The following is a 16204-nucleotide window of genomic DNA, read 5'->3' as shown; positions in this document are numbered from 1 at the left end:
TGGCATCTCAACATTGCCATTTTAACTATCTTTTATAAGTTTAGTTTTATATCTCTCTAGAGTGTTTTTGGATGAATTTGGTAGTTGAAATGTGAGGCTCATATATAGGAAGAGAAATGAAGGGCTTTAGATTTAAAAAACGCATTATAAGAATGTTTTATTTGAATGAAGCTCATTTAATTGATTGAAGTTACACAAAGTAGGAAACAAATAACTCATTTAATTAAGCATAAAGCATGAGGATCACAATAAGGGCCGAAATATATATTATCGCAATATATGTAAATAAATACATTTTGATAAGTTTTGTTATGACACAATTTGAATATCTAAGCTTAGAAGGGCCGAATCTAATTCCAAATAATTAGGAGAAACTAAATCAATTTGCACAGTGTACAAGAGGAATGAATGAAACTCTCTATCTTAAGGTTGAAGTGATGGAAAAATTATGATAAAAAAATGGAAATGGCCCAAAAGAAATCATCAATTGGGGTATATGTAATAATAAACAATTTAATGGGGGCTGTGAATTAACTTTTTATAAGAAAATCATCTAAATTATCAATAAAGTAAATTAGGCCATATTTAGTATTAAGGTATTATACCTTTTAGATTATAGTTGCTGTAAATTAAAAAAAAAACTTAAGTATGAAATAAAAGTTAATAGTTTTAAATAATAATTTTGAAAAAATTAGTAAAGATATAAGATTTTTTATCATATAAGTGTAAAATCAAATCATTTTAAGTGTTGTTTGGTAAACATCTAAGTATGAAATTTTTTAATTTCAAACCAATTTTTTTTTGTAACTTATGTCTGATTTTCGGATATTTACTTTTGAATTAAAAAACGTAAATTTTTGTAACTTTTATTTGAATGGGAAAAGCCCTGAATTAATGAGAAGTAGATGTTATATTCTAAAAATATATCTATAAAATATATTTATTTTGTAAACTATAAAATATATTTATTTTGTAAACTATAAAATATAATCCCCTTTTGATTTGCAAGGACGAAAAAGTCAAATAATCATACTAAGATGTTTTTTAATTTATAAAAGCAAATAAGATGCCACTTATATTTAGATATTAAAAAAGAAAAATAAATAGATATTCATATTCAGAATCATTCAAACTTAAAAAAATTCAGATGTATTTAGATTTCATATAAGAAAATAAACGCTACCTTAGTTTCCAAGTTACAATTGCTAGTGTATACCAAATACTCTGTAACTTTTGAGTTATAATTATCCAATCTCTATCACAAACAAGAACTATATGTACTTTCAATTCCATATCTTGATTTCCTTTTGCTACATGTGGTAACAGAATTGCAAAAATTGAAGAAACTGTAATTAACATGGATATCAATCTCTGGTCTTTTCCGTTCTTTCTGTGATCGGCATCTGAAACCAAGAATCTTGAGGCAACAAACGAACTCCAGTATTGCTCCATGGAGACTCCAAAATGACCAAGAAAATATATACGCAAACAAGTATTGAGATTGCAAAAGACAGATACATTTCTTCTGAAACCACCATTTTAGGATTTTGTTTTTTGCCCTTTAAGGTTAATGGAGAAAAAAAGATCGATGACGGGTAGTATTTATAATAGTACTGAAATGCAAGTTGAATTTATTTCTCAAGAAAAAAAAATTGCAGTAAATTTGGAATATTGAGAAAGGTATGGGTTGAGACTTGAGATTGCAGAGACAGTTCATTGAATTTGAATCTTTCATGCAAGTTGATCATGTGGGGGATTATTTGTATTGGATTCTATTCTATTTAATTTATTATTATTACAGATTGCCTGCCATGTTCATGCATGAGTAATGGACCGCCAAATGCACGTTTCTTTCTTATCTCTTTCGGGTACTAGAGTTCTCGTTTTTGATGTCAATGAATAAAGTAATGCTAAATATAAAATTTTATTTACACAAACTGATATGACACTATTATGTCGCTGCAGTATATCCCATATTTTCATGAAAATGAAAGAAAGTGTAATGCTGTAAGAACAGATTATCTGTACAAACTATTTTTTCATGCCATCTATTTTGACTTTTGTGTTTGTATCCAACCAGTACTTTTATAACAAGCATAATAATTTCCGAGTTTGTATCGCTAACATCTTTTTTTCCAAAACGTTTTTATTATTCGCACAATTGTGTTAATGATATTATAATTTATTTATTCTAAGAGTTTTAAATAAAGGTAATTCCTACATTGACAAGTATATCAAGTGTTTATGAAAAAAAGAATTTTTGAGGTATATCCTAATACTCGTTTACTAGAGTTTGGGTGAAATACTTGCCTTCTTCTTCCTACTCAATGAAACACAAGAACATATCTGAGTCAGCAAGTGGGTCTTTCTCCGAGACCCCTGTTTGATTCCGGTTTACTACTGGTTTGCTTGGAATGCACCCACCCTTACTGCATTGCTAACCTTGGAGAGCTCTCAAGCGGGAAGGATGAAAGAAGGATCTCAGAGTTTGTGGGCACTAAATCCTGGATGGTCTTTGTTGTAGTTTACCAATCTCAAAGGTGGCAGCTTCAACTTAGACTAGAGCATTAGATGGGGCGACTTCTATTTCCCTTTCTTTGTTACACATTTCGGATCTTGACTATAGTTGCATGCAGTAGGCTTTCGCACCTTTGATAACTGGTGACAGCTCAGCTTGCTTTGAAGAAGCAATTTGTCTTGGTTTCTATGGAGTTCAAGGTGCAGTCCTCATCACAAAAGATCGATTCTACGACGAGGGTTTAAGCGTATAAATTGCTTGGAGAAGGATTTCTCAACACCAATAGAAAAGAAAGAATTTAACACATTGAAGGCTAACAAAGACATATTGTAGTTTATTTAAGAGAGGCAGCCAACGCAAAAATATGAAGAATTCACACCATGATCACATATGATATGTCATATTTTCATGAAGTTTCAGTCTTTGCATCTTCAATCTATATAATCTTTGATTAGATGTCTCTGACTTTGATCTCTTCGGGATAAAGAAGCTATTTATTGTGCTCAAGGGATTTCAAGGAAGTAGTAAATACAATTGAAGGTGAGTGGTGCTCGTTAAAAAGGTTCGATTAGGTTAATTCAACTAGGTGGTGGTAAGAATAAAAGTCTAAAATTATTTAAGAATCCAATAAGATGTAATCTTTCATTACTTAATTAATTGCTTAATATTTGGTGTGGTTCGTAAATATAAGATTATGATCTGAATCACGTAAAAACTCTCTGTGTGCTTTACTTGATGCTATTTCCTATTCTTTGTATAATTAATAGATTTTGGGTGAATAAATAATAACAAGGACAGTGTGATGAATATAGATTTATAAACAACAACTATAAACAATATAAACAACATAACATGAAATGAATGGTCATTTATGGACAGTGAATACGAGATACTTAATTTATTAATTTTTAAAAATTTTAATTCACCTGCACTTACTAAAATAGATCTAAATTCTTCACAATTATTATTATTATTTCTATTTTACAGACTTTACCCGCATCCACCTCACACAAATTACGAATTGGTGTGGGGAGAAATTATCGAATCTTCTCTTGTTTCAAGAGCAAAAGACACACTAATTGGACAATCTCTTACAACGTTAGCAGTAATGTGATCGAAACGTGAAAGAAATGAATGCTATACAATAACTAGTACAGAATGTCGATAGTCCAGGCCGACGGATCAGAGTTACAGCCCAATTTCAACGGCTCAAATGCTGGCTAGCTTATCTTTTGTATGGATTACACAATTAATATTCATCATCTTGCCATAAAAAATATAATAATACTCTTTCTCCTTCATTTATAATTTACTTTGGATTCCAATTATCTTTCTCCTTGCTGCGTAGGCTATTGGACTGTGAGAAAAAACAGAGAATCGGCAACGCGTTATGTATGCATAAAAAGATATGTTTTGATAGGCAACTATCGCAGGAACAAATGCTATCGAATATCCATTTTTAGCGGTGCAAAGTACAAACTATTCTTTGATAACATTTTGTACTACAACGCTTCTCAAGCATTGTATATCAAGGTTGACTAAAATTTCTGGAAGTACACCTTTAGAGGTTTAAGGTCAGAATATCATTTGATTATTGAGGTAAAGTGTTAAACTACAAAAATTATATTGTCAAATATTAAGGATGCGAAACTTACATATATATCTGTTTGTGAATGTGTGTTGCCAAAAATCACATCATTTTTATATAGAAACTTATATGTCCCTTTTAGATGGAGAGACCTATCAAAGGGTGAATATGCATATATAACAGATTGGAAATTCTAAGCCCAAATCAGTGAAATCACCGATTAGTAGCTCTATATATATATATATATATAAAATTAAAGAAAAATAAGGGTCTTAATTCAAATTTAATCATTTTTTAAAAATTATTTAAGATCTTAGTTCCCTTTGTTTACAATTTCTTTCTTAATAAGTTTGATCCTATTTTTGAAAAGAAATTAATGGCTACATGGGTTACGCGGTGAAATCAATATAATATGTATTGTTCCGAAAATGAAGGGCGCCAAACTCCAAATTTGGTAATTACAGACAATACACATTCTCTGCTTTTATCACTACTTCAATTCAATTCTTTTTTCTTAATTTCAATATATGTAATTATACTATATTTACTTGCACACAATAATACTCTCAGTAGGGTTTTTCAATCATCCTCTTTTATTAGAAGCCTTGCTTTTTCTGAAGGTTCTAGGGTTTATCTCAGCTCCATTCAACAAAGGTATTTCTTTGTTTATTTGTTTTTCATTTTCCTTATATATTTTCTTAATTTAGTGCTGATTTTTTAATTAAAAAGTACTGCAAGGTCTGCAAACTTTTTCATTTTAGTATTTTGACCTTTTTTCTCCCCAGATAGTACTAGTGTCCAGTTCTTGCAAATTGCAATGACCCTGATTAATTGAAGATGATTTTTAGTGTTTAGGTTAGAATATTTTGAACTGCTTTGGAGAATGATTTTTCTTATGAAAGCGATATTTTTGTGAATTTGAAAGGATGTAAATCCAGTCTACTGAAAAAAAAAAACCTTAAAAATGATCCTATGAAATGCATTTTAAGTTTTTTTTTTTAAATTTCATTTATACAATCTAGGGTATATAAATAACATTATCATACCAATAATGTTTCAAGTTTAATGTCTCAGTAACAAAATCTATTATGTTATTTTAGCTTTTAAAAAAAACTTGAGAAATTTTAAATTTAATGTGAAAAATTCATTGTGACATATTCTTCTTTTGTTTTTTTTTTCTTACCCAGTTTATGCTTGAAAAATTTATTAGTAATTTTTTTTTAAAAAAAAAAACCTTGAGATATCCTTTTTAGTTCATGTGCAAAGAGTCATTGCTTTCATCACCTATTTCATCCCAGGTTTTGATTAATTTGGATTTTTTCCACAATATTTCTCTTTCATCTGAATGGTTTAATCAAAGCATGTACACCGTTTTAAATTTCATGTACTGAATGATTTTTTTTTTTTACCTTTGAATGATTCAATAAAAGCTCTTGTGTACTAAATTAACCTAAACTTTACATATTTTCTTTGTTGGTGGAGAAATTCTGTTTGAATTTAACAAAACATTCAAGCAAGTTGGTGAATTATTATTAATACTATTTACTGTATATTAATTAATCGTTAAATGTAAATATCAAATGTCCTCAATCCCTTGAAGTTTAGGTTGAAATTCTCTCTTTTGTTCTTTAATATGTAGACTATGACACGATCTTTTTGTTTAATCTATTTGGATGTGTTCAAACTTGGCGCCGGTCTTAGAATGTAATGCTGATACTTGATGTTTACATTTCACTAATGATCGGTTAATCCAATGTAACAGTGATACGTGAATTAATGGGATTCACTGAAAGAAACAGCTCTAGAAATGAACCTGTTGGATTAGATTTAAAAAATATGTGGCCTGTTTGCAAAACCAGGAAAAGTACACTTGCTGCTACCGATGATGTTGATCTTGTTGTTATGGAGAGATGCTTGGATGATAGTGATGAATGCATGTGGTTGTCTTCGGATTGTATGTTGCCTCCTTCATCATTTTTCGCTGATGATGATTGGTTAGTTTCATGGCTACCAACTAGTTATGAAAGTGATTCCCCTGTTTCTTCTTTAGTGATTCATGATTGGGAAGATTTTGAAACCAAGTCATCAAATTCTAGTGCTAGTTCAGTGACTACGACTCGGGCTGCTGCCTCAGAAGCTGAGGATTTGGAAGATTTCATTGCCGCGGCTGCTGCTGATGAGCCTCTATTCTGGCCATTTGCTCGCGAGCAAGATTGGAGTTCGGAAGAAGCGTGGAAATGCTTTTCCATGTCTCCGCGGAGAGACATGGCAAAAGTTGAATCTTCAGGACAACAATTCCCTGTCCGGAAAACGAATCCAAAAGCCGGTTGTAGCAGAAATAAACCTGTATTTCTTAGCTCAGGATCATCAACGGCAGCAAATATATTGGAGTTAGAACAGAGGGGCATCATCAGCAATAATAAGGATGTCAAGGAAACCAACGCCGTGCCTTCGAGGTTAAGGAATTTGAACAAAGTTTCTATGGAAGTACAAGTAGTGCTGCCACTAGAAACGGGAAATGATCATGCGATAAAACCAACAAAAGGGAAAGCTGCCATATCAGGATCCTTCTGTGTGGATGATGTTGTGTTGAACGACGAACTTCCAATCGAGACTGTTTTGGGGCTTGATGAGTTTGATGGACATGAAGGGATTGATTTAGATCTCAATGAAGATGTTTTCTTCCTGGACAAGTCTTCAGAATTTTCCATCAAATATTAATTTGCAAATTTTGTTGTTGATTTAGTTTAATGGCTACATCAGATTTCACATGGTCCTTTTTTGGGAAGGATTTGTATGTGGACATTTTGATTATATGCTAATTTAGCTTGAAATAACAGCAGAATTATAAGTTGTATCTCTTTAGATTTAGTTGATCAAGTGAACAAATCATGATCCTAATGTGAAGCAATGAAAACAATATAAGTGGTTGGATAACAAATTTGATCAACGATACAATTTGGTGTTGTAGAGAATGATTTTTCTGTATTTTCTTTTTTAATTTTGAACCAAATCTTTCATTTTATTGAAAAAAATAATTGTATCCAAATGAAAAACATAATTGTTAAAAAGCAAAAGTTTTTGAACATGTGCCATGAACCCCTATGGTTTCAATTCTTAAACATGTGGAGGCAGCATGGAGAATGGCCCAGTTTTCTCATAATTTTTTATCTTTTGATTGGCTTGGTCCATCTAATTAAGTCAGAACCGAATGATTCAACCGTTTAAATTAAAGAACGGAATGATGAATTAAACCTTCGTTTCTGCAACCTCTTGTTATTGTTGTTGTTGTTTTATTATTATTATTATTATTATTTGTGCAAAAGAGAGAAAAGTCTTGATGCTTTTAGAGCATTGCTCATTTTCTATTCATTTTTTTATCATGTGTATACTTTAATTAATCATAATAATATACATACCCACGTAGTAAATATTGAATTGATAAAGAACTAATGCCCCACGAGTACCAAAGATCGGGTTGACAAAATTCTACAAATCTCGATCTAGATTTAAGATCCCGCCTCGAACAGTATAAGATTATATATAAACTTTATGTTATGAACTACTATTCAGATAGAGATTTGAGGCCTAACTTCGTCTTGATCCACTATTTGAGAAGGGATTCAAAATATTTTAAAATTTTGATTTGGATTCCTAATGTTCTAAAGTGAAGCTCAAATCTGAGTTTTCAAAATCGTATGACAAATTAATTTGATGAAGTTTTGTCAATCTCGATTTGATTGAGCAGAGAGATATGACATGTCAGTCACATGAGTATATCGTTTATAATAGAATTTACAGTATATGCCAATAAATTCACATCATCCAAGATGTTAGGGATCTCGATTAGAATTTGAGATTTTAATCGGTTAAGAATCGAGGCAGGTTTGATTAATTATTGAGATTTTTAGGCAAGGCGGATTAATATTTGGGTATAGATATTACCTTTCAAATGATTGAAGGCTTTTTATTCAGAACCGTCTTAGGTTTAATTCCTATTATTTTGGTTGGATTATTTGTAACTGTTTATTTACAATACAAACGCGGTAATTAGGTGAATCATTGATCAATTAATATTCTTTTTCTAGCTGACCCTCTCCCTTTTTTAATTTGGTTCGAGGGAGAGGCCATAGTCAAATTCAAATTGCTGTTCAATTATATGGAACAAGATTGAGGACAATTATTCATCGCGATTCATAATTAGGGCAAAATCAAAATTGACCAATTCCGATCGAAATGCTCCAATTGCTAACCCGAACCAAAGACCTTCTCACAAAATATTAATGCTAGATTTATAAATTTTACTAGATTTATTGGCTTTCACACTAAAAATTTGCCAGATTGTAAAGTTTGACACAAAATTCATTTGGGAAGAATTGTGCTGCAATAATTCTTAAACACACTAACCATTTGTGAATGGGGTTCTAAGTACGAGATAATAATGGCTGCGTTCACCATAACGTCACTAATGTCATCACCCACATGATGATTTTTTCTCATTATCATTATCGCAATAATTCAAAAACACGTGTGAGGCATATAGACCGGTGTGACAAAGACTTGGTTCTACCTAAACAGCGAAGAAGACAGCCGACCAACCCGCCTCTCTTCGCTCTCTTTCCACACGCGGACCGACTTTCCGGAGTCATCAAATCCCACCAAACTCCCCTCGTGTCTCTTTCCAATTAAAGAATTTCCTAATTTTTTAATCCTGCATTTTAAATTAAAAAAAGAAAAGAAGAAGAAGAATATTTTTTAATTTTATGGGTGTTAAATGTATTGAACTAAGCTAAAAGTAAATTTATGATTTTTAGTTACGGTAAAAGTCTATTTACATTGAGGTGTTGTATTTTTTAATTCATAATTACTAAAAAAAAAGTTATAACTATTTGATAATGTATAATAAATATGATTTTTAAATTATAATTTTGATGTCACTCGGCCAAACGGTTCAAGTTCATAGGAACTTAGTCCCTCGAATAAGAATGATCGAGTGTAGTTGTAATTTTCTTCTAAAATAGCAGTGTAGTTGTAATTGTAATTGTATGCTGAAATAACATTATAAAAATATGATGTAATATCAATTGTTAAAATTATAATTTTGACAAAAAGAGCAAATATATTATAAACTTTTCATTGTACAAGTGTGGGATTAAATCATATTATCTTTTAAGTCACATCAGTAAATGTTTATTAGATGTTGTAATCATGTAGCGTGCATCTTTCCAACCTCATGTAAGTATCCTTTACAACTTAAAACTTAAAATATTATAAATTTTTAGAACTTAAAATCTAAAATGTTGTAAATTAAGTATTCGCGATTACAAATTTTACATCACAAGTTATTTTTAAAGAATAATTGTACTAATGTCAAATCAAAATGTGGCCAAGTATGTAAAATGGTATGTTCCTAGAAAGAAAATGATATTAATAATCTCTTTCTAGAAAGTTTGTAATTTATCACCATTTCAAGGCAACGCACATATAGATTCAAACTGTCCACTTCAATAATGAGGTTAGGACATATCTACCGTTTATTTCAAAGGATAAAAGTATGAGAGATTTTTTTTTTTACATTTTAATTAAGAAAAAACTTCAACATTATATTGTGGTGAAATGATTGCATGATCCTCTTATTTTAAAAATAATTATATAGATTTCTCTGGGGGGAGAAATATAATTTTTAGATAAATTTTAAGACTCTGTCACGATTTCTAAAAGTAAGAGAGCATCAATTTGTTGTTAAAAGAGTTTTATATGAAATGGTTAAAAAAAAAACTTAAAAAAATGAGCTATTTAAACTCACCAATTTCCTCTCTACACAGTCTTTTAGTTAAGACTTTTATTATCTAAATAATTTTTGAAAAGATTACTTAATTAATTCTTTCTTATCTTTCTCTTATTAATTTCATAAATTTTCATTAATTCATTTAGATATATTTTTTTAGTTGCAAATAATTAGTATCGCCAACAAAGAGGAATAAAATCCACTATTTAAAAATAGATATCAATAAATTTTTATCAGCTATAAAAATTAATAAATATTAAGAAATTAATTTTTATCAAATACAAAAGCTAATGAATATGAACAAAAAAATTCGTATATATATAAAATATGAAATATAGATTACGATATGTTAAGAGAGAAAAAAATGAATTTAAAAAAGAGTGAAATTGAGAATTTAGTTTGGAGAATATAAAAATAAATTTAAATATTTAATAATTAATTTATTTTAAAAAATAATTTAGATAGGAATTTAATAAGTTCGGATAGCTATAAAAAAAAAATCCACTGAGGTTCTACCACGTGTACGGAAAAGACCTCTGTTCCCAAATTTACAGAACCGTCCATTTTGTTATTAACAAAAGAAGGTTGGGGTAGTTTGGGAAATCAAGAGGTCCAGCCAGAGAAGGTCTCTGAAGTCTGAATGGAAGCTTCTGCGATTCTCTCTTGGGCTTTGCTCTTCTTTTTTGACTTTTGAATTTCTTTTCTCTGAAATGGCAGACTTTGTTTACTTTTTATTCATCTTTTTTCCTTTTTGGTTATAAAAATAGAAAAAATTAAGAGCCTTTACCATCTATGAGAGTTTCTGTAAGTGAAGATTCTTCAGAGGTAAAATCCTTCATTGTTGATGCGGATTGCATGACTTTTGGAACTTTAATTCTGGGTTTTGTTCTTCTATGCAATTTGATCATGTGGGCTGATACTCATTTACTTAACTACACACGTTATTACCTGTTTTGAAAAAAAAAAGATTTTGTAAATGTTTTATATGATCTGTTGGTATAATCAAGCTTAAAATAGCTTATTTAGTTTTGTTAAATTTCTTCATTATTAATTGATTCATTTGGTTTTTTTAGGGGATTCAATTGGAGATGTGTGTTGATCTTGTGATGTTTGTCTTTCTAGATGTTAAATTATTATTATTTTTTGTTATCAATGCTTAAAAGTTTCATTTTTTCCTTCCACTTAACCTGATTCTTCAGTTGGTTTTGACTTCCTATGTATTTTTTTATTGGAATTTTGTCTTTGGTTGTACTAGTTATTGATGATGCTTGGAGTTTCTGGTCATAGATTTTGAGCTGGAAAGTGGAAATTAATTCTTAATTACTTCAATCTGCATTGCTTGTTATTACTACTTTAATTTCTTTAGTAAATGATCTAGTTGTTAATTGTAAACAGTTCGCCCCCTTTCCCCAACAGGTTGTTATATCTTGAGTGTAGTTTGAAAAGATCAAGGAAAAATGCGTGCACCATCATTGCTCGCACAATGCTTGCCAGGCTTGGCACCTCAAGACCGGGGAAATCATAGCATGTCTTCAACCATTTCAGAAAAGGATGCGCATCTCCCTTGTCCAGCTGTTGAAATTCTTCCTTCAAAGGTTCGTTTTCTCTCCTTTAACTTAGTTCTTTGATGTTTAGTATGGATGTATTGCTCAAAAAATGAAAAATTATTTATGTTTGTATTGCCAAGTTATCCATCTACAATTTTTATTGGGAGAGGTGGCGTTGTAAGTTGGTATCAAGATTAAGTTATTCTCCTTGCGTACTATACAGGTCGCTCACCTATATAAATATGCTGGAGATAATGTAGACTTGCAAGCGATTAGTATGTTCAAGGTATGTGAGATTGTAAGACTTTTTTTTGTCTATGTTATTTAGAAACTTGCAGTTTATATAGATGCCATTCTTTTCCTGTCCATGAAAGGAAGGATGGCTAATTGTTGTTGGTGGCTCAAATAAGATCCTGTGCTTCAGTGAAAGCAAACAGAGAATAATATTATTGATGGCTTTTATAGAGGGCTATCAAAGTTACTCTTGTGTTGCAAAGCAATGATTCAGAACTCTTTTAGTTCTTCCTAATGGTTCAGATTTGTTTTTTCAAAATAAAGGCTATGATTTGCATGTTTCTGAAGAGTAGTATGTCATAACCTGGACAATGCCACCCTGCTTTCATGAGCTATGTCATGAAATATTTTTTGTACAGGCTTAGTGCATGTTATTATCGGTGCCTGCTTTGATAGGTTGGTAATTTCTTTTTCAATCTCCTGCAGGGAAAAGTTAGTGTCGCTGATATTATTGGGTTTACGGGTTCCGAAATGATATCCTCAAAACCTGATGGTAGGTACATCACTTTTCAGTATGGATACTGAAATTGAAATTGTTCTTTTTTTTAATAATTTTGGGTTTAGAAATTTCTGCTGAAAAACGTTCCAGTGATGTTCTTATTGGAGCACGCGCCTTGTCCTACGAGGATAGGAAGTTTGAAACTAAAGTGATGAATTTATCCTGTTTTACAGGGTTTCTGAAATGTTGGGAAAGCTCTATTGATCTTGTTAATGTTCTTAAGCATGAGATTCGTGATGGACAACTGAGCTTTAGAGGCAAAAGGGTACTCGAGGTAATCCAGTGAAAAGTTATTTTTACTCACCATTCAAGCTTAATTTCTATCGTCATCGATCCATCCCATCCCGTTGCGTTTACCAAGCATGGTTAAGTGATCTGATAAACTAACATTCTAATCTTTTGCTAATATATTACCAGTGTTCAGTATGTATGATGTCATTGAGTCATGCATGTTTTTATCATGGACAATCTTCTTCCAACCCATTGGTTCTTGTCCATGGAATAAAAAAATTTGTTTAATATTTTTTTGTTCTCTCTTGGATGAAATATATTGTTATCCAAGGAAATCACATCTAAAGAATTAATTTATCTGCGCCTGCTGTTAGAAATTTGTCTCTTGTTTGCTGATGGTGATTCTAAGTTATGCTTTTTGTATATGAACCACAACTTGATGGTTTTTCATTGGTAATTCCTACAGTTGAGTTGTGGCTATGGACTTCCTGGGATTTTTGCTTGCCTGAAGGTATGTCCACGTTATTTTTTATATTTTAATTTTATGCTTAAGTTGTAACTTAATAAAAATATGTGTCACATGACAAACAAGAATCCGTGCTTGCTTCCCATAAATTTGTCCTTTCTCATTATTCATAGCATTTTTTTAAATTGGAGCATCTTGAATTTAAACAAAACTTTGCAAAGAGTTACCAACTGAATGACTGGTGTTAACTATTATGGTTATTTATTTCCTTTCAGTTTATTTGAGTGGCCTGAAGTTTTATGTGCATAATAATGTTTTTTATGGAATATTCTAACATGTGGCCCAATATATCCTGATCCTTTTGTATGCTTGAAGGCACCAAGAGTAACTAAGGTGCTTTGAGCAGAATTTTTCTTAATATTTTATGTGAATGAAATTAAAGTTCCATGGGTTCAATAATTTGTTAGTTTCTTAATCTATCATTTACAGCTAATTTAATCCCTGCAAAGAGGGATGAATCAAATTGCTTTAAAATATGTTCTTTGAAGATTTGTCATGTTACTAAATCTGAAAGATATGGTTCTGATCTAACAATACTTGGATTTAAATAATGTTGATCATTATGTATAAAAAAGAAAATTGGAACTTGTAGATGTTCCCTTTTTTAAGGAGACTTTGCAGTTTACACCAAATGTGTAAAAAGCTAAATAGTTTAAAGAAATAGATTTGGTTTTATGGGAAACATATGTTTGTGCTCTTTCTGATTTATATTTTTACAGGGTGCTGGTACGGTACACTTTCAAGATCTCAGTGCAGAAACAATAAGGTGCACAACTGTACCAAATGTCCTTGCCAATCTTGAGCAAGCTCGGGAGAGGCAGAGCCGACAACCAGAGAGTTCCCTGACGCCATCAAGGCAAACTCTGGCACCATCAGTGCACTTCTACGCTGGTGATTGGGAAGAACTACCCACAGTTTTATCTGTTGTGAGGAACGATGTTTCTGAAGTCACAACAGGGATGAGCCTGAGCTTCTCTGAGGAGGATTTCATGGATGGGTGTAGTAGCCAAGATGGAAGCATCATCGGACAGGACTCCTCCTCAAGACGCTCAAGGAAGCTTTCTGGAAGCCGGGCATGGGAGAGGGCTAGCGAGGCAGATCAGGGTGAAGGTGGTTATGATGTTATTTTGTTGACAGAGATCCCATATTCAGTGACCTCATTGAAGAAATTATATTTACTAATTAAAAAGGTTAGTTTCTTGCTTTCGTCCTTATCCTTTTACAATGTGGTGTTAGTGCAGTGTTCATGCTACTTTCCACTTCCTCTTGTCCTTGTTCAAAAACATTACTTGCTGTGATTTTTAACACAAGTGAAATACTTTTTACATGAAAAGATGTTTTCCTCATTGAAGTGAAGAGTCAATTTCCTGTTTTATCTTATTCGAACTTTTTTCCTGGATGACCAGTGTTTGAGGCCTCCATATGGAGTAGTATACTTAGCAACAAAGAAGAATTATGTCGGTTTCAATAACGCAGCACGGCACCTGAGGAGTCTGGTTGACGAGGAAGGCATTTTTGGAGCCCATTTAATTAAGGAGATGACTGATAGAGATATTTGGAAGTTCTTTCTGAAGTGAACAGAAGGTCACCGGTGGTCAAACTACCCGGCCAAACTCATTTATTGATTATACTCCAATATGTATAAACGCAGATCACAAGTCCTTTTTTTTGGTTTTTTGGTTAAATTTTTTGCTAGTAATAAGTAAAGCGGAATCAGAAAGCTGTGTAATAGGTAAATATGCTTCTAATACTGCGGCGATGGCTTATTCTTTTTTTCTTTTATCTATTTTTTTTTTATTTACAGTTATTGCTATCTAAAGTGTAAATTGATGATACTTAAATTCCAAAGTTGAAAATGAAGATTCTTAGGGCCCGTTCGGTACCCTTTTCCAAGCAGCATTTTCATTTTCATAATCCACATATAACACACGTTCGGCCAATTAATTTCAAAAAATAGATTACAAAACATAAAATTCGGATTCATTATTATAACTACTCAACTGAAAATAACTTAAGCATGTTCTTCAAATATCACAAACTAAACCTATAAATGAATTAAAAAACAAAAGAAAATCGTGACCCTGCTCCTCCGTTTCTCTTCACTGCAGCTCTCTCTTCCAGTTGCAGCAAATCTGCACTCTCTCCCTCCCCTTATCTTCATCCAACATCTTTCTCTCCCGATCCACTCTCTCTTGGTCGCTCTTGGTGTGCTAGCCACTACTGCTGCTCTTTCTCCTCAGCCACTGCCGCTGCTCTGTCTCCGCCGTAACCGCTGCTCTCCGACTCCGTCCAGCTGCTGCTACTCCGTCTTTGCTCTCCCGGATCTGTCACTTGCCCGACCATTGTTGCTCTCTCGAATCTGCACTTGCCCGACCGTTGTTGCTCACTCGGATCCGCACTTGCCCAACCATTGTTGCTCTCCCGGATCTGTCACTTGCCGGTATTTATTTTGTTTATGAGCTGAAATTTTTAGAGATGATTTGAGTGATTTTTAAAGTTTCTTGAAATTTCTGAGCTTTCTCATATGTAGTGACAAATTTTGGCCAGCCTACTAGGATTTTTCCTCATTTATTTTAGAGATTAAATCTATTAAAACAAACAATTTCTTGTGGGAATTCTTTTATACAGATGCTTAATTTGAGTTTATTGGTTTATTAAAGGGACCTCAAACAAAGAGGAGATGTTGAATGTGAAATTATGATGCATATTTGACGAAATGGCAAATGTTTTAATTTTTATTCAATTATTTTGTCATCTCACTTTAGTTTCTCTAATAAAATATGGTAAAAATTACCCTATAAAACAAAGAATTGGTCATGACTGATGATAGAACTCGTGGGTTGAATAGGTTCCGAAACACCCTTCTTTTTTTTTCAGCTAATTAATTGTTTTTAATATGATGATATTGTAGATTAATAGCATGTACTGAAACTAGAGTATCTGAGCATTTTCAAAGTTCAGGGGATACTGTGTTTACACACTTAAAGCGTGTGTTAAAAGTACTTTGTCAATTGGCAAATCACATTATAAAATCAAAACCTCAAGGGAAACGCCATAAGAGATTAGAAACAATCCAAATTTGTTTTCATAATTTGAGGTAAGAAATTCAATACATGTTACTTCAATGTTTATGTGACATTAACATTTGGTTAATAAATTAATAATTTTGACATATTTTCACAAAAGTGTATCGGTGCAATTGATGGAACCCAC

The 16204-nt window shown here is 32.0% G+C and overlaps 2 protein-coding genes across 5 annotated transcripts; both read left to right on the top strand.

Moving 5' to 3' along the window:
• Window positions 1–5855: 5855 nt before the first annotated feature.
• Window positions 5856–6872, top strand: LOC112496459 (uncharacterized). The gene has a single exon (XM_025093846.2). It carries the CDS (start codon window positions 5883–5885, stop codon window positions 6825–6827), a length of 945 nt encoding a protein of 314 aa, XP_024949614.2. The 5' UTR covers window positions 5856–5882; the 3' UTR covers window positions 6828–6872.
• A 3629-nt stretch (window positions 6873–10501) lies between these two features.
• Window positions 10502–14884, top strand: LOC102618219 (hypothetical protein). Of its 4 annotated transcripts, none has more exons than XM_006494114.4 (8): window positions 10502–10719; window positions 11290–11489; window positions 11665–11727; window positions 12162–12228; window positions 12408–12508; window positions 12932–12976; window positions 13711–14181; window positions 14398–14884. In XM_006494114.4, exons 2-8 carry the CDS (start codon window positions 11352–11354, stop codon window positions 14566–14568), a joined length of 1056 nt encoding a protein of 351 aa, XP_006494177.1. In that variant the 5' UTR covers window positions 10502–10719; window positions 11290–11351; the 3' UTR covers window positions 14569–14884. The 4 variants fall into 4 exon arrangements, with proteins under 4 accessions (XP_006494177.1, XP_006494176.1, XP_024949621.1 ...); XM_006494113.4 differs by having other exon boundaries at window positions 10503–10719; window positions 11311–11489; XM_025093853.2 differs by lacking the exon at window positions 10502–10719 and adding an exon at window positions 10785–10802 and having other exon boundaries at window positions 11311–11489.
• Window positions 14885–16204: the final 1320 nt, after the last annotated feature.

This window comes from Citrus sinensis, chromosome 3, assembly GCF_022201045.2.
Source record: "Citrus sinensis cultivar Valencia sweet orange chromosome 3, DVS_A1.0, whole genome shotgun sequence".
NCBI lineage: Eukaryota > Viridiplantae > Streptophyta > Magnoliopsida > Sapindales > Rutaceae > Citrus > Citrus sinensis.
The sequence above is the reverse complement of the archived record's forward strand: the minus strand, read 5'-3'. Positions and strand labels throughout refer to the sequence as shown.

Coding starts and splice junctions, on each gene's coding strand:
- LOC112496459 (XM_025093846.2), top strand. CDS start 5,883: ATGGGATTCACTGAAAGAAACAGCTCTAGAAATGAACCTGTTGGATTA.
- LOC102618219 (XM_006494114.4), top strand. CDS start 11,352: ATGCGTGCACCATCATTGCTCGCACAATGCTTGCCAGGCTTGGCACCT. Junction 11,490..11,664: donor TTGAAATTCTTCCTTCAAAG/GTTCGTTTTCTC, acceptor CGTACTATACAG/GTCGCTCACCTATATAAATA. Junction 14,182..14,397: donor TATATTTACTAATTAAAAAG/GTTAGTTTCTTG, acceptor CTGGATGACCAG/TGTTTGAGGCCTCCATATGG.